We start from the raw sequence: 22224 nt of genomic DNA, 5'->3' as shown, positions 1-22224 counted from the left end.
TACAAAACCCGTAGTCTTACAGTTAGGATCCATTTAAACGCAAGCTTCTTAATTTCTTATTCATTACTGGTTTGCAATTTCATAATCACTTCAACACCTCACTGTTCATTCCAATGTTAAAAATTATGATTTCCAAATGTGAATAACCAAGTCCAAGATTTTGTTCTTTAAGTGCTTCTAAATTTATAATGATTGTGTTCAATCCTTAAAAGCAGAATTCATCCATAAAGACAAAAAAACAAAATCATCTAAACTTAACTTCTAAAGCAAACTTCCCTGTTTTCATTGACAAAATGATACAACCTAAACAATCTCAAATGACTTCTTTTTAGGATACAGGCATCCCCTACGTCTATAGCAGCATTATTTATAATAGCCAAGAGAGGGAAGCAGTCCAAGTGTCCATCGATTGACGGATGGATAAAGATGTGGTATGTGTACGTTTAATGGAATACTAGGCATAAAAAAGAATGAAATCTTGCCATTTGCAATGACATGGACGTAGCTAGAGACTATTATGCTAAGCGAAATTTAAGTCAGTCAGAGAAGATGACATGATTTCACTAGTTTGTGGAATTTAAGAAACAAGCAAAGGGGGTTAAAAGACATACTAAGAAATGGTTCTAAATTATAGAGAACTGACGGTTACCAGTGGTGAGGTGGTTGGGGGTTAAACAGGGGATGGGGATGAAGGCCTGCACCAGGTGACCCACAGAGTGCTGAATCACTAGATTGTACACCTGAAATCATTATTACTCTGTATGTTAACCGGAATTAAAAAGAAAACTTTAGGGGCGCCTGGGTGGCTTAGTGAGTTAAAGCCTCTGCCTTCAGCTCGGGTCATGATCCCAGGGTCCTGGGGTCAAACCCCACATTGGGCTCTCTGCTGAGCAGGCAGCCTGCTTCCCCCTCTCTCTGCCTGCCTCTCTGCCAATATATTTGTCATCTCTGTCAAATAAATAAATAAAATCTTAAAAAACTTTAAAGACATCCCATTTATAACTCAATCATGGAAACAATTTATCTGAAAGAGTATCTTTTTAAGATTTCATTTATTTGACAGAGAGAGCACAAGCAGAGGGAGGAGGGGAAGCAGACTGCCCCCTGAGCAAGGAGCCTGATGCAGGACTCAATCCCAGCACCCTGGGGTCATGACCTGAGCAGAAGGCAGCAGCTTAAGTGACTGAGCCACCCAGGCGCCCCATGTATTAAAAAATTAAAGAAAAAAGTTGTTACTGTGAACATTTCCCCAAAGTGGCTTTCAGAAAAAAACACAACTTATTCTAATATAACCACATGAAGACATTCTAAATTTATTTAGCAACGGATATTCAATAGAGAATTCCATTATTTGTTCTTTGCAACTGGCTGAAAATTTCTATTCTTGCAATTTACAAGACAAAGGAAATAAAATATTCGATGGGTCATGGAAAGCTCTACCCCAAAGGAACAGACTTGATTTAAAGCAAGACAAAAGGCAGGGGGGTAAGGGTTTGACAAGAACAGAGCTCCCCTTTTAAAACAATTCTGTGTTCTCACTTGACCGTCCCTTGGTGACTCACCATCCCTTGGTGACCCCAGAGGGTCCTAAGCAGGGCTCTCACTGCCCAACCAGGACAGCGTCCTTCACACTGGCTGCGATCACAACATGTTCTATGTTCTGGAAGGAAAGTGAGAGCAGAGTGCAGACCTAGCTTCCTAGGTTGTCTTTCAAGCTCTGCTTCTGGTCTTCTAAGTCGGCAGCCTACTTGGACCGATGCTGAAAGACTTCTCAGTATGAGGAAGACGGCACTGAAAAAAGACAAGGTGACCCGAGACCACACACATAAAAGAAGACATTTATTATGCTAAATAATACATTTTCTTCTCCATTTTCCTCAAACAGTAAAATAGCACATGGCATAGTAAGTTAGCACACAGACAGAGAGAAGCAACCAGCAACCCCGAAAATGGGTAAGTCTTACTTTGGGACGCCTGAGAAACCCATGCTCTGAAGGGACCTTTCCCGGAGTTCCCAACCAGCAGAGGGATTACATTACGTCAGAGAAAATGTTGGGATCAGAGATCCTCCCGGCTCCTGGCAACTTTAGGGGCAATATGAGGTCTGTCTCCCCTTAACTGAGCCGCCGCAGATGGTCTCGAGGTCACTTTTATTTCAGGCGACACAGCTAAGGCTCCTAGTTTGAGAAAGGATTATACTAGAAGGACTTCGGATGTTGCACTTTTCACTGTAGGGCCTCCATTTAAACTGCATTTCGAAGGGAAGGAAAGAGAGATGAGAAAAGAAGTCAAATTTTGCTGCAGACCGAAATTATCCTATAGAAGGCCGAGAGAGAGTAGGAAGGGGCTGACTTGAACAAATGGCCGCTTCCACCCAAGGATCAGAGAGAGGCGAGACTATCGGGATGGTAGCCCTTTGGAATGAGCGTTGAAGATAACATAAAAAATGCTGTTACACCTTTCCGTTCTAACCTGACATTTATATAGGATCTATGAACATTCTCCTTGAAATGGCATCCCAATACTGAATGTCTTTCAAGCACAAGCTAAAACACGTTCAAAAGTCTCCCCTCACATCAACCAACTTCCCGTGAGTTGAAATTCCACTCAAAGTTTGTCTGATCATACAAACTGAAGCAGGAACTTCACGGCTGCCCCGTGTGCATCCAGATTCATGTGAAAGAAACCATTCTAAGACAAGTTTTAAAATTAATCTCACTATTTTTATTGTTCGGCTTGCACCTTAACTATGGCGTATTGAATTTGCTATTTCGAAAGCTGGTAGAGCCAGTAGCCCCAGTATTATCTGCAGATCGTCCGAGGTACTTCTTACACTTGAAAGCATCTTCTTGGATTCTACCGTTGGCTCCGAAAACAGGGGCTCTGAGTGGCCAAGGAAAACACTTTGTGTCTCATTCAGGAAAACTTCAGGGTGTGCGTGCAGCAGTGGAGAGAGGACGAAATGCAGGCCAGACAGTTCCAACTCAAAGCCTAGCCCCTCCAGAAGAGCACTTGGCGGTTCCTCCTCAGAAATCCCTGATTCTGACCGCTTCTGAGGGCGCAGTAGTCCTGACGCCTGAGACTCCGCTGTGCGGCCCCGTCCTCCATGGCGGTTGGTGGCCCCGGGCCCTCCTTCCAGCCCGCGCCCCAGCAGAGCCTCCCTCGCTCCGCAGCACATCCCAGCAGAACGCTCTCCGGCGGGGGCGCAGAACACATGCACAGTCTTGCTCTGACCCGCTACAGAAGCTGAATTTCTTCGTAATGATTCTTTCAAACATGGAAGTGTTTTGTTGCCATTGTGAAGGAAGAGGCTGGCCTCACTCGAAGCATTTTTCATTTCCACTGATAACTCCTCACTTTGTGAATTTCCATCCCCATCGACGGCAGGCCTAGGCATCCCGGAAGGGGAAGGCGTATCTGTCGGGCAAGGGCTCTCCCTCTGTGCTCCTTCAAGTCCATACAGCAGCCGATCTGAGTCCTCTCCCGCTGCCTGCACCTTCCCGAGGCAGGTGTCCCTCATGCTGTGTGTTCTCTGATGTGGTGAGCCTGACGACGCGCCCTCTGTCAGTCAGCGGAAGGCCTTCAGTGGATCTCAATATGAACCTGGAAGAGATAATCGGGAGTATAATTATGAAGACAGAGCCTTGAAAGAGCCTACACATACCAGGTACTTCTAACAAACAGGAAGATCTTTTTTTTTTTTTTTTTTAAAGATTTTATTTATTTATTTGACAGAGAGATCACAAGCAGGAAGAGAGGCAGGCAGAGAGAGAGAGGGAAGAAGGCTCTCCGCGGAGCAGAGAGGCCGATGCGGGACTCGATCCCAGGACCCTGAGATCATGACCTGAGGTAAAGGCAGAGGCCTAACACACTGAGCCACCCAGGCGCCCCAGGAAGATCTCTTTAACAGTCTCTAGTACCAAGGACTCCTACATTTTGACAGAAAACAGGATGACAACCTACCAATTAGAGATCACAACAAAAAGAACATACTTTAAGAGAAAAAAAAAGAAAGAAATCTAAACAGTACTTTATTACTGCAGGGTTTCCTAAAAATACTTAAAATTAAAAAAAAAAAAAAAACATTCTTAGGCTTTGTAGTTTTCACAGCTATTTAGTTATTTCTGTGGGTTCTATAAAAATCTGTCCTCTATTTAATCAGGACGTAACTGGATGACTTGATTATGCAAACCAAGGCCCTACCTGACGTGTCCTATTTGAGACTGAGTCTCAGTGACTCAAGCATGACAAGCCACTTTTAAGGAATCAAGGTCAACATTATTTACAGATCTGCTGTCCACAAAGCCCTCCCAGGAAAAACCTGCGTGGAGGTCACGGCCTCAATGTGGTAAGGAAGATCACGGCTGTCAGGGCAGGACCTCAGCAAATTTTGGAGTCTTGTTAAGAGAAGAATTCACCGAATTTATAGGTACTACAAGTAAAAAAAGGATGGAGAAAGTTTCTTGGGCTTACATCCCCACTCTCAAACTCACCTAGTCCGAGATTCTGCGTGAAAACTTTGGGACAGAAGTTGATTTGTAACCTCAGCAGTGGTTCAAGAGCAAACTCAAGGTGGCCCGTATGGTTAACATTCTTGCTGTACCTGCAACGCTAACAGGACCAGGCTTTTTCTGTGACCAAGAATCATCTTTCTTTGACATCATTATGCCCCCAATGGGGAAGATGTGTCAAGAAAGGCTGTGAAAGAGCCTTGAGACCAGGAAACAAGCTGAATGGGCTCACTGTCCACTGCGTCCCTGGGCTACCTGAGTTTAGGGGGCCCTGCACCTGACTCTGAGTTGTAAAAACTGTGAGAAGAAGGCAAAAGATTTCTTATCCAAATAATTAAAAACTCTGTTCAGAGGAATACAATTGATTATTACCCTGTGGATACTGACCATGTGTACTGATCATCTGCACTGCACTTTGGCATTCCTGATTATGTGTGTGCGTGTTCTGTCTAAATTCTCCTTTAAACCAATTAGAACATCTAATTAATCTAATTAATGAGTTAGCATCTAATTAATGAGTTCCCTCATTAATTGATGAGTTAAAAAAAAATGTTGACCCATGTTCCTTTAAAAAACCGTAACCCCAGAGCATTAATACATGGAAAATAAAGAAATACATCGACTGTATTTACTATTTTTCTAGAAGGCCAGCCTACGGAAGAACAATGTAAGGAAGACACACAGCTCTGCTGGGTGAAAGGAGGGGTGGAAACGTGGGACGTGAGGCAGAGGCCTAAGAGCGCGCAGCTCGCTTCCCACAGAAAGACAAAGCCTGAGCACTAAGAGTCAGGAAGCAACAAGCGTGCAATTCAGAGTGAGAGAAATCCGGACAAGGAGAGCCCGCTGGAGCTGAGAGGCTTGGCTGTGAGGACAGAGAAATGGGGGACAGGAAGCTGCAGTTTCTCTAACCAGGGGAACAAGCTAGGTGAGTGTGCAAGTGTGTTACATTTTTTAAAAATGTAAAGAGAGGGGCACCTGGGTGGCTCAGTGGGTTAAGCCTCTGCCTTTGGCTCAGGTGATGATCCCAGGGTCCTGGGATTGAGCCCCACATCGGGCTCTCTGCTCGGCATCGAGCCTGCTTCCTCCCCACCCCCCCACCCCCGCCACCTGCCTCTCTGCCTACTTGTGATCTCTGTCAAATAAATAAATAAAATCTTTAAAAAAAAAAAAAAAAAGTAAAGAGAGTACACTAGGAAGAAAATAAACAATTGTTGGAGGCTGAAGCAGAAGCAAAAAGGGCACAGGGAGAGGCGTGAAGCCAACCAGGGCTAACGAGGCACACGGATCGTGGTGCAGGGAGCGTGGCCTCCATCAGCAGAGCGACTGAGCGACATTCGGCCAGGAGATGGTGGCCGGATCTGCATTTCTGACTAACTCCTTGGCTGCAGGGTGGTGGCTGTGGCAAGTGGAAAGGAATTACACAGACCAATGAGGAGGCTATTCCAATTCCACAGGGGAAGAGTTGAGGCTGTGGATGAAAAGGAAAGAGAAAATATTTTTCCACTTGGTAGCTGACGGATGTAGAAAGGGAGACCACCACCGGTTTCTCTCGTTTCACTTCTAGGTAATGAAGGCATCACGAATGGAGAATGGAGAGGAGCAGCAGGTCTGGAGGGACGTCTAACAGCTCAGATGGGGACACACAGAGTCTGATTGTGGGAACTGGACAAGCATTTGGATTATTAATCAAGTGGTTAGCTCAAGAGTGACGTCAGAGCTCAGACCCAGATTCTGAAGTCCCCAGTTTTGGGGAGATGGGTAAAAAAGAGAAGACGGTAAGATACAGAAGGCCAGGCTCTCCAAGATCTAGTGAGGGCACCCCAAAGCCACCAAGGGGGAAGATTTGAAGCAACTCGAGAAACTCCATGTCATAGACACCAAGAGCATCAAGCACTTCAAAAAAGAGGGCAGTTAGATGTGTTTCTTGCACAACTTCATTGGCTCCAAATAAACTCTAAACTTCATACGATCTTCTAGTGTAGCGGGTGCTAAATGGGGTGACCCCAACTCAAGGAGTAGAGGAGAAAATATCAGATCTCTGCCTAGCTCATTTTATCTCATTCCCCCTTTAACTTTTTGTAAGTTTTACAATATATGCCATATTTTGGTGGAGAACCATATAGTTTACATCTCTATCTGGAGGACATGTTCAAAATTTTTACCAATAGAAATGAGATCAAGCCTCTAAAGAACTGAAAAAATGTATTTGAACAGGATAAAGCAATACACAAATGCAAGATGCCATTTTTTAAAAACTGTGATATAACGTTACATTGGTTTCAGGTGTACAACATGAGGGTTCAATGTTTGTATATATTACAAAATGATCTCCAGGAGTTGACATCTGTCACCAACCATTACCATTTTTTTCTTGTGATGAGAACTTTTAAGAGGTACAATCTTCTAAGTGTGGATTCTGGCTACAATTCAATACAGCTGACCCTCAAAAACATGGGTTTCGATTGCACAGGTCCACTTTTATGCAGGTCTTTTTCCACAAATACAGTACAGTCTGTAAAATATTTTCTCTTATGTTAACATTTTCTTTTCTCTAGACGGCTTTTTCTAAGAATACAGCATATGCCACAAAATATATGTTAACTGTTATTGCTAAGTTAGATTTTTGGGAGTCAAAAATCTGTGGATTTTCAATTGCACAGGGGTCCTAATTCCCACCATTGTTCAGAGTCATAATTTCAAAGTTTACCCCATCAAAAACTAGTCAACTTCTCTGGACAGTTCTTGCAAGTTAAGTTTCCAAAGCATATTTGTTCAAACTCTCCATTTATATTACTGATTTCAAATGTACTAAGAACATTTTCCTGAAATGAAAGCATTCTCAAATATACATATCCATGGGGCGCCTGGGTGGCTCAGTGGGTTATGCCTCTGCCGGTTGGCTCAGGTCATGATCTCAGGGTCCTGGGATCGAGCCCCACATTGGGCTCCCTGCTTGGCGGGGAGCCTGCTTCCCCCGTCTCTCTGCCTGCCTCTCTCTCGGGTATCAAATAAATAAATAAAATCTTAAGAAAAAAAAATATTCATATATATTTATGTGTATATATATTAGCTTTTACTTAAAAGCTAAAGAGAGAGACCGAGCAGGCACAAACATGAGCAGGGGGAGGAGCAGAGGGAGAGGGAGACCAAAGTCCAGCTCGATCTCGGGACCCTGAGATCGTGACCTGAGCTGAAGGCAGACGTTTAACCAACTGAGCTATCCAGGCACTCCTTAAGAATGTTTATAAATACCTTATTTTAATATGTATTAAAAATATATTTGAGAAGCACCAGGCTGGCTCAGTTCATTAAGCATCTGTCTTTGGCTCAGGTCACGGTCTCAGTGTCCTGGGATGGAGCCCTGCAGGCAAGCACCCGACTCAGCAGGCAGTCTGCTTTCCCTCTCCCTCTGTTCCTCCCCCTGCTCACGCCCTCTCACACCCAAATTTTTAAAAATATTTTTTAAAATAATAAAATAAAATAAAAAATTCTTAAGAAAAACATGTCACTTAATAGGGGCCACCTCTCAGGAAAATTATCTAACTACTTTTAGCATGTCCTTGTACAAGGACTTAGTGCTGTTCCGAAAGATGAAATATTTCCAGAATTGTGTTAAAATACTCCAGCTAAGGTACCACTAATATAATCACATATTTAGTAATGTTAGAATATGTTGTTTACTGAAGATCTACTTCTTTAATAAATTCAGTAATAAACTATATATTTAATCTTGACAAAAATACTTCAGGTCAGGGGTGCCTGGGCAGCTCAGTGGGTTCAAGCCTCTGCCTTCGGCTCAGGTCATGATCTCAGGGTCGGGCTCTCTGCTCAGCAGGGAGCCTGCTCCCCACTCCCCTCTGCCTGTCTCTCTGCCTACTTGTGATCTCTGTCAAATAAATAAATAAAATCTTAAAAAAAAAAAAAAAAAAAACTTCAGGTCAGTGAAAACATTTTGGCTCTGATCCCTCAATTAATCAACAAAAACTACCTTTATTTATTTATTTTTTTTTTGGTCAGCAAAAACTTCACACTAGACACACACGTTATTTTGAAAGCCAGAAATAATTTTCAAATAATTTCTAAACAAGTGAAGTATTTTTTATGGAAGTACAGTTGACACACTCTAGATTAGTTTCACGTGCACAAAGTGATTCAACAAGCTTCAACATCGTGCTCTGCTCCCCACGAGCACAACCACCATCTGTCCCCACACAATGCCACTACAATCCCACGGACTGTATTCTCTACACTGTACCTTCCATGCCTGGGACTTATTCATTCCACATCTGAGAGCCTGTACCTTCCACTGCCCTTCACCCATTTTCCCATCCCCCCACCAGCCCATCTGGCGCCCATCATCAGTCTGTTCTCTGTATTTATGGGCCTGTTTCTTTTTTTGGTTTGTTCATTTGTTTTGTTTTTTAGATTCCACATGTAAGTGAAATCATATGGTATTTGTGTTTGTGAAATATTTTTATAACTTATTCTCACCCTACTACATATATAGATATATCACATTGTACCTAACATACATAATTATATAATTAACTGTCCTTAGCCCTAGAAATCTCATCGCCACATCCTCCCCCCACCCTGTGTTAAGGCTACAAAATAATAAGCAGCATAAACTCTGGCAAACAAACTTATCCATCAACACGGAGACCATCAGGGTAAAGGAAAGAGTCTATTTGGAAGTTCAAAACAGTATGATTCAGAAAAAAAGAAGTGTGGTACTGGCAGTAAGTTCCTGAACGTATTTCCTCACCCGACACATCCCCCAAAAAGGTAAAAAAGGTTGAAAATGGAGCCACAAAACCAGAGGGGTGATGTGCACAGGGAAACAAGATTATCTGGGTGCGTCCACAATTCCAGTGCAGACAGGAGAAATCATCCTCTACCAAAATCCCTGTTGGCTGGAGGCAGCTGACCTGCTGCACAACAATAGGCCTGACCCACTTAGGCAGCTGCTGCCCTCTTGGACTGCTGTCACCTTACCTTCTCTAACCTGAGCTATTAATGGCCTCCGGGACCTGACAGTCTGGATACCACTGCTCTGTGAACTAAAAATAACCTGGCCGCTATGCTTCTGAAAGCCAGCTGGCAAGGCTATCTCCAAAGGGGGCTGGAAGAAGACACAGCTCCACGAGCCAGGTTGGGACAACAATGGGCTTAGAGTGGGGTCCTGCTTCACAATGGCTCACAAACACACTCCAGGCTCATCCTGGCCTCGCCTGGCTTCCAGAGCTTCCAGAAGTGAACATCAGTATACCTTAACATCACTGTGCTCACGACTGAATTAATCACACTGAGGAGGTGGCCAAAACACATTCTTGAAATTGCTACCCAGCATGGGGGGCACCTGGCTGGCACAGTCCGTACAGCATGCAACTCTTGATCTTGGGGTCTTGAGTTCAAGCCCCAAGTTGGGTGTAGAGATTACTTAAGGCAATACAAAATAAAATTTAAAAAACAGTAAGACTTAAAGAAGAAAAATAGTAAAAAGGTGTTACCCAGCTCAGAGGATGAGAAGCAGGAACAACTCAGTCGCCTCCCCATTAAGCTGAATCATAACCACAGGAAACTTACTAAGAGTGCTGAGTTCCTGTTACCAATCATTCAGCACATCTAAATCAAACCTGCCCTTAAAAAGCCCGCTGTGCAGCTCTCGCTAAGCCACCACCCTGTTTCCTCCCCCTTTCACCTGCCTGCCAAAGGTATGCTCAGACATGGGCTGTGTCCCGACTCCAGGACCTCGGGCAATCCTCTGACCTCAGCGTGCTGTGAGGACTCACTATGTGAGAGCGCCTAGCAACTTCTCTGACTGGCATGCTATAAACAGCAGCTGTCATCATCATCAAGAGTGTTTTAGGGAATGAACAACAAAATGGGGTGTGGAGGGGGGAGGGTTCTGTGAAGCAGAAGACGCAGGAGTGACCACCGGAAGGCAACAAGGAAGTGGCCTCAACACAGACTGCATGTTTCCGGGGAGGGGTGGAAGCCGAGGCCCCGGCTGCAGTGGCCAACCAGTCAACAGGGAGCATTTTAACTTTTAGAATTATTTACAAATGCAAATAACCTTTCCTTCAGGATTCTACTCTGACAATTTCCTGCTACAAATTCAATCCGGAAGTGTTCACTGAACTCCTACCCTGAGCCAGGCACTGTTCTAGGCACTAGTGTTAGGACAAACAGGACTCTTCTTCTTGAAGCTCACTTTCTAGTAACATATACTCAAGGACAAAAATGTTACTCACACAGTCTTCACGGCAGTGCAATCTGTATACTTATCACAGGAGATTTTATGTATGTATATGTATTTTCTAACCAGAATAAAATAGGGTTGAATTCCTCATAGCCTAAAAGTTGGGAAGGTCTTTTTTTTTTTTTTTTTTTTTAAGATTTTATTTTATTTGAGAGAGGGAGCCCACAAGCAGGGGGAACTGCAGAGGGAGAGGGAGAAGCAGATTCCCCGTTGAGCAGGAAGCCCAATGCGAGACTGATCCAGGACCCTGGGATCATGACTGGAGCCAAAGGCAGACACTTCACCAACTGAGCCACTCAGGTGCCCCTGGGAAGGCCTTCTAACTAGGGCGAACCCAAAGTCAAAAAAGATTGTTGGGACGCCTGGGTGGCTCAGTTGGTTAAGCAGCTGCCTTCGGCTCAGGTCATGATCCCAGTGTCCTGGGATCGAGTCCCACATCGGGCTCCTTGATTGGCAGGGAGCCTGCTTCTCCCTCTGCCTCTGCCTGCCATTCTGTCTGCCTGTGCTTGCTCTCTCCCCTTCTCTCTCTCTGATGATAAAAAAAAAAAAAATCTTAAAAAAAAAAAAAAAAAGATTGTTAAATCTGACTACATAAAAATAAACCTCAGGGGTGCCTGGCTGGCTCAGTCAGTAGAACATGCCACTCTTAATTTCAGGATTGAGTGTTCAAGACCCACACTGAGTGCAGAGATTACTTAAAAGAGAGAAACAAAGAAGCTTTTTCAAAAACAAGTAAAGTTCGGTATGTCAAATACACATCATAAGCAAAATCAAAATGTAACTAAAACAAAACAAACAAACAAAAAAACCCACTTTTCAACGCTTAACAGATACAAGGCTCTGAGAAATTACAATCACCAACAACCAACAGGAAAATGGGCAAAAAACATGGGTAGTTCACCACCCCCCCAAAAAAGTGAATGAGTCTTTCACTGACATACCACGTAAGGAAGTACTTATGTAAGAGAGGCATGTTGCCTCAAACAACAAACACAACACAGCCACTCCCAGTAGCTCCCCCCCATCAGGAGCCGCCATGGTGTCCCTCCCATCCCTCCCCCCCAGAGTCTCCCCGCTTCCACCCTCAACTCTGAAGTGCAGTAACAGTGAGCCTCCTGAAATGCTTAAACACAGGATTACCATATGACCCAGCGACTCTCCACTCCTATATCCAAGAGAAATGAAATCACATCCACGCAAACCCTATTCGTGAATGTTCCCGGCAGCCTTACTCACTCATAATAGCCAAAAACCAACAACAGCCTGAATGCCCAAGGGATGGATATAAAAGACAAGAGGCGTCTACGGAAGTGTCACAGATTGGAGACACGGCAACTAAATGCAGTGTCGGGTCCTGGAACAGGAAAAGGACACAGTGGGAAAAACTGGTGAAACCCCAATGCATCAGACTGATGTTCATCTCTGAGTTTTTTTTTTCCCCCCAAACATTTTATTTATTTATTTAACAGAGATCACAAGTAGGAAGAGAGGCAGGCAGAGAGAGAGAGAGAGAGAGAGAGGGAAGCAGGCTCCCTGCTGAGCAGAAAGCCCGATGCGGGACTCGATCCCAGGACCCTGAGATCATGACCTGAGCCAAAGGCAGCTTAACCCACTGAGCCACCCAGGTGCCCCTCATCTCTGAATTTTTAACTGTGCTATGGTATAGTTAGCCTCCAACAGCAGAAAATGGGTAAAGCATCTATGGGAGCTCTCTGCACTATTTTTGCAACTTTTCTTTAAGTCAAGTCATTTCAAAGTTAAAAAGTGAAACAAACAAACAAAAGAACCAAAAGCCTCATTCTGGTTTGGATTTTTTTTTTTTTTTAAATACCCCAGTGTAGGGTGAGGAGATGGAAGATGGTGTAGGCTTGACGAAATAGATAAAACAAGATTAGCAAAGAGTTTATTTATCCTTACTGAAAAGGAATGACAGAGATATAAATAAATAGGTAAGTGTGTGCCACTGCCACACACACTTCGCCACTGCCTTCGGCTTGGGTCATGATCCCAGAGTCCTGGAATTGAGTCTCATATCGGGCTTCCTCTGCTCTGCAGGAAGCCTGCTTCTCCCTCTCCCTCTGCCTCTCCCCGTGCTTGTGCGTGCGCGCTTTCTCTCTCTGTCAAATAAATAATAAAATCTTTAAAAAAAAAAATCTTTTAGGGGCGCCTGGGTGGCTCGGTCGTTAGGCGTCTGCCTTTGGCTCCGGTCATGACTTCAGGGTCCTGGGATCGAGCTCCTGCTCGGCAGGAGGCCTGCTTCTCCCTCTCCCACCCCCCTGTTTGTGTTCCCTCCCTCGCTGTGTCTCTCTCTGTCAAATAAATAAATAAAATCTTTAAAAAAAAAAAAATCCTTTAAAAAAGTAAATCACATGAAGTCCCATCTCACTGAAACATCTCCCACTTCGCTCAGAGTACAAGCCAAAGTCCTTACGAAGGTAAAAGGCACCACCATCCCATGTCCCTCCCCACCCCCATCCCCCAGCTGGTTATACTGATCATGTAAGAACAGAATTAAGAACACTCAGAGGTGGCTGAGTGGGAAGTGTAACTTTTTTTTTAATGAAGGATTTATTTAGTAGGGAGAGGGGAGGAGGGGGAGGGGGAGAGAGAGAGAGAGAGAGAGAGAGAGAAAATGCGTATGTGCCCATGAATGGGGGGGGTGGACCTCAAGCAGACGCTGCCCTTTTCCATGTAAAAGCAATTCATTTTTATTGGCCCTTACAAAACTATCAGAAGGTGCTATGGTCTCAATGTCTGTCCCCCCGAATTCATATGCTGAAACTCCAACCTGAAGATGGCCGTCATTAAGGCAGGGAAGCCTCTGGGAAGTGTGCAGCTCATGAGTAGAGCCCTCATGAACGGGACTGGCATTCTTACAAAACCACCCCACAGAGACCCCCAGCCCCCCTGACTCTGAGATGACAAGAAGGCACCTGCTAGGAAAAAAACTCTCGCAAGGGCCTGGCCATGAGGGTGCCTCGATCTTGGACTTTCCAGCTTCCAGGCTGTGAGAAATATGTTTGTGGTTTATAAGCCACCCCTGTCTGTGCAGGTAAAGAACCACTGGTTCTTCTCCACAGATCGTTTGAGAAGCAATGCCTAGGCTCTCCCGAGTTAGGGCTGCTCCCCCCAGGTATAGGCAAACACATTTTTTCTTTAAAAGATTCTATTTATTGGGCGCCTGGGTGGCTCAGTGGGTTGAGCCACTGCCTTCGGTTCGGGTCATGATCCCAGGGTCCTGGGATCGAGTCCCGCATCAGGCTCTCTGCTCAGCAGGGAGCCTGCTTCCCCCTCTCTCTCTGCCTGCCTCTTCATCTACTTGTGGTTTCTCTCTGTCAAATAAATAAATAAAATCTTTAAAAAAAAAAAAGATTCTATTTATTTATTTATTTGAGAGAGCACAAGAATGAGATAGCATAAGCAGGGGAGGAGCAGCAGGGGGTGAGGGAGAAGCAGACCCCCCCCACCCCTACCCCCACCGAGCAGGGAGCCTGATATGGGGCTGGATCCCAAGACACAGGATCATGACCTGAGCTGAAAGCACATGTCTAATGGCCTGAGCCACCCAGGCACCCCCCACTTTTCTTCACTTTATATATGGTTGGTATCTTTTTTTTTTTTTTTAAGATTTTATTTATTTTAGAGAAAGAGGTAGGCAGAGGGAGGGGGAGAAGCAGACTCCCCACTGAGCAAGGAGCCTGACATGGGGTTCGGTCCCAGATCCCCAGGATCATGACCTGAGTCAAAGGCAGAGGCTTAACTGACTGAGCCACCCAGATGTCCCTGGTTGGTATCTCCTAACATCAGTACATATAGATCTAACACACTTTAGTATCTGCTTGACCCATTACAGGACTTTGTGTAAGACTTAAAAACAAAACAAAACAAAAAAACCTGACTCAAGAATACAGATATTCACTGCACCATTCTTTCAAATTTTATATAGGTTGAAAATTTTTCTAAAGTTTATGAAAAACAAACCATGATGAAGGCATTCACTCGAATGGAAAGATTCCCTAGTGTGTTTTCTGCATGTTCGGTACTTATCTCAAAGTATGCAGTCGTTCCTCAGCTCAGAAGAGAGAACAAATTTCTAACTGAGCTGATGCTTCTGACTTGACTCATTAAGATTTCGCAAAGCTTATATACTTTTAAACATTTTCTTAATAATCTCTAATTTTCCCCAATCGAGCAAAAGAATAAAACTCATTTCAAGCTGCACTAGGAGATCCTGCAACTAGGATTCTCGGGATAGTTACTACTTCCTGAAACTGTTCAGACATCAGACCATGCAACCTGAGTCAATGCCAAAGTCCTTTCAATGCTCCTACACCTCTCAGTCTGAAGCTCCTTCTTCACGGACCAGCCTCCTCCTGTTCTAGAACGAACAAGCCAGGCTTGCATCTGCTGCAGGGCCTACTCTCCACAACACCAGATACACTTCTAACCCAGACATCTCCCCTTCCCCAAGGCTTAAAGCCCTCACCGCTGATTTCAAAAACTTTTGTTCAGGGGCACCTGGGTGGCTCAGTCGTTAAGCCTCTGCCTTCAGCTCAGGTCATGATCCCAGGGTCCTGGGATCGAGCCCCGCATCAGGCTCCCTGCTCAATGGGGAGCCAGCTTCTCCCTCTCCCACTCCCCCTGCTTCTGTCCCCTCTCTTGCAGTCTCAGTCAAATAAATGAATAAAATCTTAAAAAAAAAAAAAAAAAAAAGCTTTTGTTCAAATGCCACCTAATCAACGAAGCCCACCTGCTTTATTTAGCAAGGCAACCAGTTCTTCCGGCCCACCTACACTCCTGAACTCTTTTATTTGACTGGAATGAACGAATACAGATTTTTTAAGTGACAGGTGAACACAAAGACAGGGAGTTGTGGATTGACAAAGTCTATGAGAAAGGAGACTATGACAGAGCGGTCAGAACCAGAGGAGAGAGCCCACACACACGGAGGAACCAAAGGAAGCTTCCCCGGCCTGGTTAGCGCATATGACTCCAGGGCAGTGTGGCCCATATCATGGAAGACAAGGACATTGCTCAGTGTGACAACAATCATCCACCTTCACCATGTCCTTTCTCTAACCTTTTTGAGGCCTTCTTTTTTTCCCCCCTTGAGGACAGGAGCAGAGGGACCCAGAAAGGATCTTAAGTAGGCTCCATACCCAGCTCAGGGCTCTGACAATCCTAAGGTCATGGTCTGAGCTAAAATCAACAGTCAGAGACACTTAACCGACTAAGCCACCCAGGCGCCCCTGAGACTTTCCCTTTTTTTTTTTTTTTTTTTTTTGAGACGTTCCCTTTTAATCGTTTATAAATCTAGGTGACCTGAGCCCAAGATACTTGATTCTTCCCTCAGGCAGCATAACTGAAAAGTTGGAGGCATAACCAGTTACATAGGATCTCCGCACAGTCTATCATCTTGTTTTTACTAATTTTAATTTTTTTTTTTAATTTTATTTGTTAACTTGCCAGAGAGAGAGCATGGGAGAGAGAGCATAAGACCACAAGAGGGGGAGCTACAGGCAGAGGGAGAAGCAGGCTTCCCACTGAGCAAGGAGCCCAATTTGGGACTCATCCCAGGACCCTGGGATCATGACCTGAGCCAAAAGCAGATGCTTAACCGACTGAGCCACCCAGATGTCCCACTATTTTTAACTTAGTATTTCATACAGATTTTCATTTTTCTACTTGTATTTTGGATTCTGCATAAGTAGGATGCTAATGACTCTAGCAGATTAAGGCTGCTTACAAATATTTTTTCAGAATTTTTAAAATTTATTTTTTCTTAGGCTTCCAAACAGTATTTTATATTTTTATTTTTTGCAAACAGTATTTTAAGATCATAAAGCTCCTAGGTTTACAAAGCTCTTTTGCATCTGTTTTCTCATTTAATCACCTTGCATGTTAAAGAGGTATCAATCTCCTGAAAAGGTCTGCAAACGATGCAGACGTCCTAAGTAAACACACGGGACACAGCATCCTTTAGTCCAGCACCTACCATGCAGAGGCTGGGGACACAGTGTGGTGAGTAAAAAGGCAGCCACCTCAGCTGTCCTCTTACTTGGATGCTATTTCCCATGGCACTTCCCTTTACAAGAGGCCAAAGTAATTAAACCCTTAAATCAGGTTAATTTAATTAGTGATTTTCCACAAATGAACAGCAACTCTAAACCTGCAAGGGCATTTTAAGTAGCAGATTAACTATCAGAGTAAAGAAGAGATACACCCCGCTCCCACCCTCTCCCTGCCTCAGCCTGTGAAGTGACTGCCGTGGCACCTGAGTTCTTAGACAGCCGCCAACCACCCTGGTGACCACTCTGTGCTCCCCCGCCCCCACCCCACCCCTCACCTGACTAACAGCCCACATGCTACCCCTATATAGCTCAACTCCTGGGCTGTGCTGCACCTGGACAGCTAATCCAGGTCACGTACTGTCAAGTACACCAAGTCACCCATTACGGACTTTTGGGATTGGTGAGCACTGAGTCCTTCTGACAGCTCAAACCAATCCAAGTAAAGTTAATTTCCCTCCTCCTAAATACATCTACTCTCAATCATTACGGTGCAAATTCCTTATTATGAAATTTGTACTTGAATAACTGTTCCTCAGGTTCTCAACTACAAACAACTGTGAGATTTGGAAACCCTAAGCATCACATTAGAAATGGAGTCCTTGGGACGCCTGGGTGGCTCAGTTGGTTGAGCGGCTGCCTTCCGCTCAGGTCATGATCCCAGCGTCCTGGGATCGAGTCCCACATCGGGCTCCTTGCTCAGCAGGGAGCCTGCTTCTCCCTCTGACTCTGCCTTCCACTCTGTCTTCCTGTGCTCGCTCTCACTCTCTCTCTCTCTTACAAATGAATGAATAAAATCTTTAAAAAAAAAAAAAAGAAATGGAGTCCTTGATTCCTTATTGCTTATGGAACAAGCAAGCCTTCAGTACTCTTGCAATGAAGAGAGCCAAAGTGCAAGATCACATGGATATGGTGATCATGCACTTCCTGAAATCAGAAATGAAGTGTGAGACTGTACCAAATGACTGAACCAAAGGAAGAACAGCTTGTCCAAATGCCCAGGGGCAGATAGGCAGAGAGTAGTAAGGAAACTGTGAGAAAGAACAGTAAACAAGAAGCAACCCAAGTAAGAAGTTAGAGAGGTGGGCAAAAGCCAGACCTGCAGGATAAAAATATGTGTGAAGTGCCTCCTGTGGGCAACAAGAAGCAGTTTTGTTCTGCTGTTTTGTGGGAAAGGACACCTATGTTAAAAAAAAAAAAAAAAAATACTTCTCTACTGCCCGGTGGAAAACAGATGGTCCAGGTGAGTGATTATGGTAGTCTGGATTAGAGGGTAGTCATATACAAGTAAGGGAATGTATGACAAAGGTGATTTTTTTTTTTAATGTACAAAACATGGTAATTTTTTTTTCAAAACATGGTAATTTTACCATTATGTACTAGCTTTTCTCTTATAGTAGTTCTTGTAATTCTGCATGTGACTGCAAAGCATTAATGCAATTCTAGACAAAAGGTTCCAAACTAGGAGCTTGGGGGGGGGGGTGTCAAATGCATACGTGTTTTGGCCACAAAGTTTACTTTCTTAAAACTTGAGTTAATATGGTATCTAAAAATCAGTATTTCCAATTCCTCTTGAAAAACACTAGATCTAGCGAACAACTGTTGGCTAGTGGCAACTGGCTAGAGCACAGGCTTTCTGGTTTCCCCCAATTGCCACACACAGCACCTTTGACTCGTTCCTAACTACCTGCTTGAAAAAGATTTCACTTTTCCACTCTTCCATTCTGGTACTTTCACTTAGGGGTGCCAGAACCCCTTGCTCAAATAAAAGTATCCCAATTTGGATCTTAGAACAGAAAGGCAAGTTCATCTCATCTCACCTTAACACAATTTTGATCAAGAACTGATTTTAAGGGGCGTCTGGGTGGCTCAGGTCATGGTCTCAGGGTCCTGGAATCGAGCCCCACATCGGGTCTCTGCTCAGCGGGGAGCCTGCTTCCTCCTCTCCCTCTGCCTGCCTCTCTGCCTACTTGTCATCTCTGTCAAATAAATAAATAAAATCTTTAAAACAAAACTGGTTTTAAGTAGCCCTCACGAGTGATTAGCACCAAAACCCAAGGGTCCAGGTACCCAGACAATTCCATGCTGATGCAATCAAACCAGAGGGGACAAAAAGGACAACACCTGCATGGTCTCAACAGCCCTGTCCCAGCACTCGGGCTTCCTCATTCTGCACATGAGGGAGCCACACAAGTACTGTCAGACAGGAAGCTCCGGGAGGGCAAGAACCTGTCCCTCCTCCATCCAAGCCTGCGCCAGGCACTCCAACAGGAGCTCGGCATCTGGCCAGCTATGATCCACTTATAAAGGAAAATTCTCAATCCGACGACTTTTCATCCCACTAGAAAAAGACATCTGTAATTACCACGGGATGAAGGAACGTCATTTACCACAAAGGCGATCTCCAAGGTGCTGAGTGTGTGTCCACTTTCTTACATCTGAATAGTTTCCGAACTCTGAACCCTTTTGCGTCTCTGCCCCTTCCACCTCATTTTGCCTCCTCTTCAGCCTCACCCCACTTCCATCCCGACCAGGATTAATCAGCTACAGCTATCAAAAACACTAACTCCTTTTAGGGATCAAAAATAATGTGTTGAAGAGCTTCGTAAAGTTTGGCAACTAGCAAAGTCAACCACAAACCCATCTCGCAAACCCAACCATATAGAATTTTCTGGGCAAAATTTCCTCTTCAGGGCCTTTCCACCGGTGCCAGTTTCCACCATCCCCGCGGACCCCACGCCCCAGCTGTAGGGCCTCAGCCTCGGGAAGCCGCTCCACCCCGCCCCCAGCCTCATTTGCAGAACGGGGAACAACAATAACCTCAGCGGGTTTTCCTCCCGTGGGGTTGCAGGAGAAAGGCACGGTGCCTGGCATACACTCAGCATCCAGCTTGGCAGCTCCTGTCAGCATCCTCGCCGTCCCGGGCGGGCTGGGCCGGGCCGCGGGGGGCGGACCGGCACTCGGGGAGGGTCGGGGGGGAAAGGGCCAGCCAGGCAGGCGCGGCTCACTCACCTGCAGGCGGACGTTGAGCATCATGGAAGCCACGATGTAGAGGTAGGGGAAGTTGATGCGCAGCCGCCAGGCCAGGTCGAAAAAGATGAGCAGGGTGCGGGTCAGCCCCTTGCAGAAGACCCCATAGGAGCGGGCGGCGGCCGAGCGCGAAAGGCGGACAGCCAGGCCCGACAGAGCCGCCGCCATATAGACCGGCGCCCGCCGCCCGCCCGCCGCGCACCGACCGGCCACGGACCCGGACCGCCCGGAGCTCCGAAGCCCGCCCGCCCTCTCGGCGCCGCGTCGCCCCCGGGCCTCCACCCCGGCCACTGGGCCGCGCTCGGCGCGCTGAGGGAGCGAGGGAGGCGGTGGCGAGGTCGGGGGCGGGCGGGCGGCGGGAGGGTAGTCCGCGCGTCACACTCCGGGAAGCGCCTCCGCGAGACGCCGCCTGGTCCGAGCCTGGCCGCGGGGCCTGACGTCACAATGCCCGCGCCGCGCCTGCGCACCTCTGTCCCGCCCCCTACCCCGCCCCCTGTCACCTTCCGCAGGTGAGACGCGCATGCGTGGGCGAGGCGGGGGCGGGATGCTCCGGCAGAGCCGCCGATGCGTTGTCTCGGTCTGCCCCCTAATGGTCAAACGAGAAGGTGAACAGTGAATTTGAATTTGAATTACAGTGTACAATGTCAATATCCTTGTACACACTTGTACACACTTGTACCTTGTACACTGTACACTTAAAAACTGTTAAAATAGGCAGCTCTTTTTGCCCACGGGTCCTTTCCCGTGCTTTAATCAAGCTACCTTTTTGCACCTAAAAAAATCAATCAAAATAAAAACAGTTAAAATAGCAAGCTTGATGTTATATATATCTAACCAGAATTATAAAAAGCAAACAAAGGGAGGCTTCCTGGGGCGGAGGGGCAAAACATGCTCCCCATGTAGATGGTTTCAGGACCCCTGCCATTGTTGTTCAGTGTTGACTTAGGTAAAATTTAATCTTTAATAATTTTGCCCGTCACTGAAAGTCTGGGAATTTGGTACAGGTGAGGAAAAAAGTTTCACTGATGAAATTAAAAGCAAATCTTAAGTCTTTTAAGCAACAGTGTGAAAAATTGATTTAAGTGTAAAAATTCTTTGCTCTAAAATGGGTTTGCAATGACAATCATTATTAAATTAAACAACTTTTAGAAGTCATTTAAGGGGAGCTTCCAGGTGCATCTGACTCTTGGTTCCCCTCAGTCCTGGTATCCAGTTGTGGTCTCTGGGTTGTGAGATCCAGTCCTGCGCACTGCCCGGAGTGCTGAGTCTGCTGGGGTTTCATTACCGCTCCCTCTTCCCCTCCCTCTCATGATTTCTCTCTTTCTAAAATAAATAAATAGAACTTTAACTTTAAAAAAAAAAAATCTGGGGCAGGGATGCCTGGGTGGCTCAGTTGGTTGGACGACTGCCTTCGGCTCAGGTCATGATCCCGGAGTCCTAAGATGGAGTCCCCCATCGGGCTCCCAGCTCCACGGGGAGTCTGCTTCTCTCTCTGCCCTTCTCACTCATGCTCTCTCTCCCTGTCTCTCTCTCAAATAAATAATAAAATCTTTAAAAAAAAAAATCTGGGGCACCTGGGTGGCTCAGTGGGTTAAGCCTCCACCTTCAGCTCAGGTCATGATCTCAGGGTCCCCGGATCAAGTCCCCCATCGGGTTCTCTGCTCAGCAGGGAGCCTGCTTACACTCCCCCCCCGCCCCACGCGCCTGCCTCTCTGCCTATTTGTGATCTCTCTCATCCTGTCAAATAATAAGTAAAATCTTTGGGGGGGGGGACACCTAGGTGGCTCAGACAGCTAAGCATCTGCCTTCTGCTGCTCAGGTCATGGTCCTGGGGTGCTGTTATGGAGTCCCACCTTGTGCTCCTTGCTTAGGGGGGAGCCTGCTACTCCCTTTGACTGCTACGGCCCCTCCTTGTGCTCTCACTCTCTGACAAATAGAGAATATATTTATTAAAAAATAAAATCTTTATTAAAAAAATTAAAAATAAATAAATAAATAAATAAAATAAATTTCTCTACCAGGAAAGAAATTCACATTCAAAATCATTAAAAATATTTTTTCACTTTACTCACCTATAATCCGAAGACTATAAATCACAGCGGACACTATCAGTATTGTCATTATGACTATTATTTAGCATTATCATTTTTCTTTGAATATCTACTGCATAAGAATTGTACTTTTTGGCAGGAGGCGATTGGTTGGCTCAGTTGGTAGAATATGGGACTCTTGATCTCAGGGTTGTGAGCTCAAGCCCACCTTGGATATGGAGATGACTTTAAAAATTTTTTAGGGGTGGCTGGGTGGCTCAGTGGGTTAAGCCTCTGCCTTCGGCTCAGGTCATGATCTCAGG

At 45.5% G+C, this 22224-nt stretch overlaps 1 protein-coding gene across 2 annotated transcripts; it reads right to left on the bottom strand.

The window, feature by feature from the left end:
• Nucleotides 1-1822: 1822 nt before the first annotated feature.
• Nucleotides 1823-20304, bottom strand: LOC131819632 (small integral membrane protein 10-like protein 2A). 2 transcript variants are annotated; one of them, XM_059154869.1, is made up of 2 exons: nucleotides 19854-19992; nucleotides 1823-3603 (listed from the first exon to the last, which is right to left on the bottom strand). In XM_059154869.1, exon 2 carries the CDS (start codon nucleotides 3518-3520, stop codon nucleotides 2744-2746), a length of 777 nt encoding a protein of 258 aa, XP_059010852.1. In that variant the 5' UTR covers nucleotides 3521-3603; nucleotides 19854-19992; the 3' UTR covers nucleotides 1823-2743. The 2 variants fall into 2 exon arrangements, with proteins under 2 accessions (XP_059010852.1, XP_059010853.1); XM_059154870.1 differs by having other exon boundaries at nucleotides 3431-3603; nucleotides 19854-20304.
• Nucleotides 20305-22224: the final 1920 nt, after the last annotated feature.

This window comes from Mustela lutreola, chromosome 17, assembly GCF_030435805.1.
Source record: "Mustela lutreola isolate mMusLut2 chromosome 17, mMusLut2.pri, whole genome shotgun sequence".
NCBI classification, from domain to species: domain Eukaryota; kingdom Metazoa; phylum Chordata; class Mammalia; order Carnivora; family Mustelidae; genus Mustela; species Mustela lutreola.
The sequence above is the reverse complement of the archived record's forward strand: the minus strand, read 5'-3'. Positions and strand labels throughout refer to the sequence as shown.

What these genes read in the sequence shown, in the direction of transcription:
- LOC131819632 (XM_059154869.1), bottom strand. Translation starts at nt 3,520, where the DNA reads ATGAGGGACACCTGCCTCGGGAAGGTGCAGGCAGCGGGAGAGGACTCA.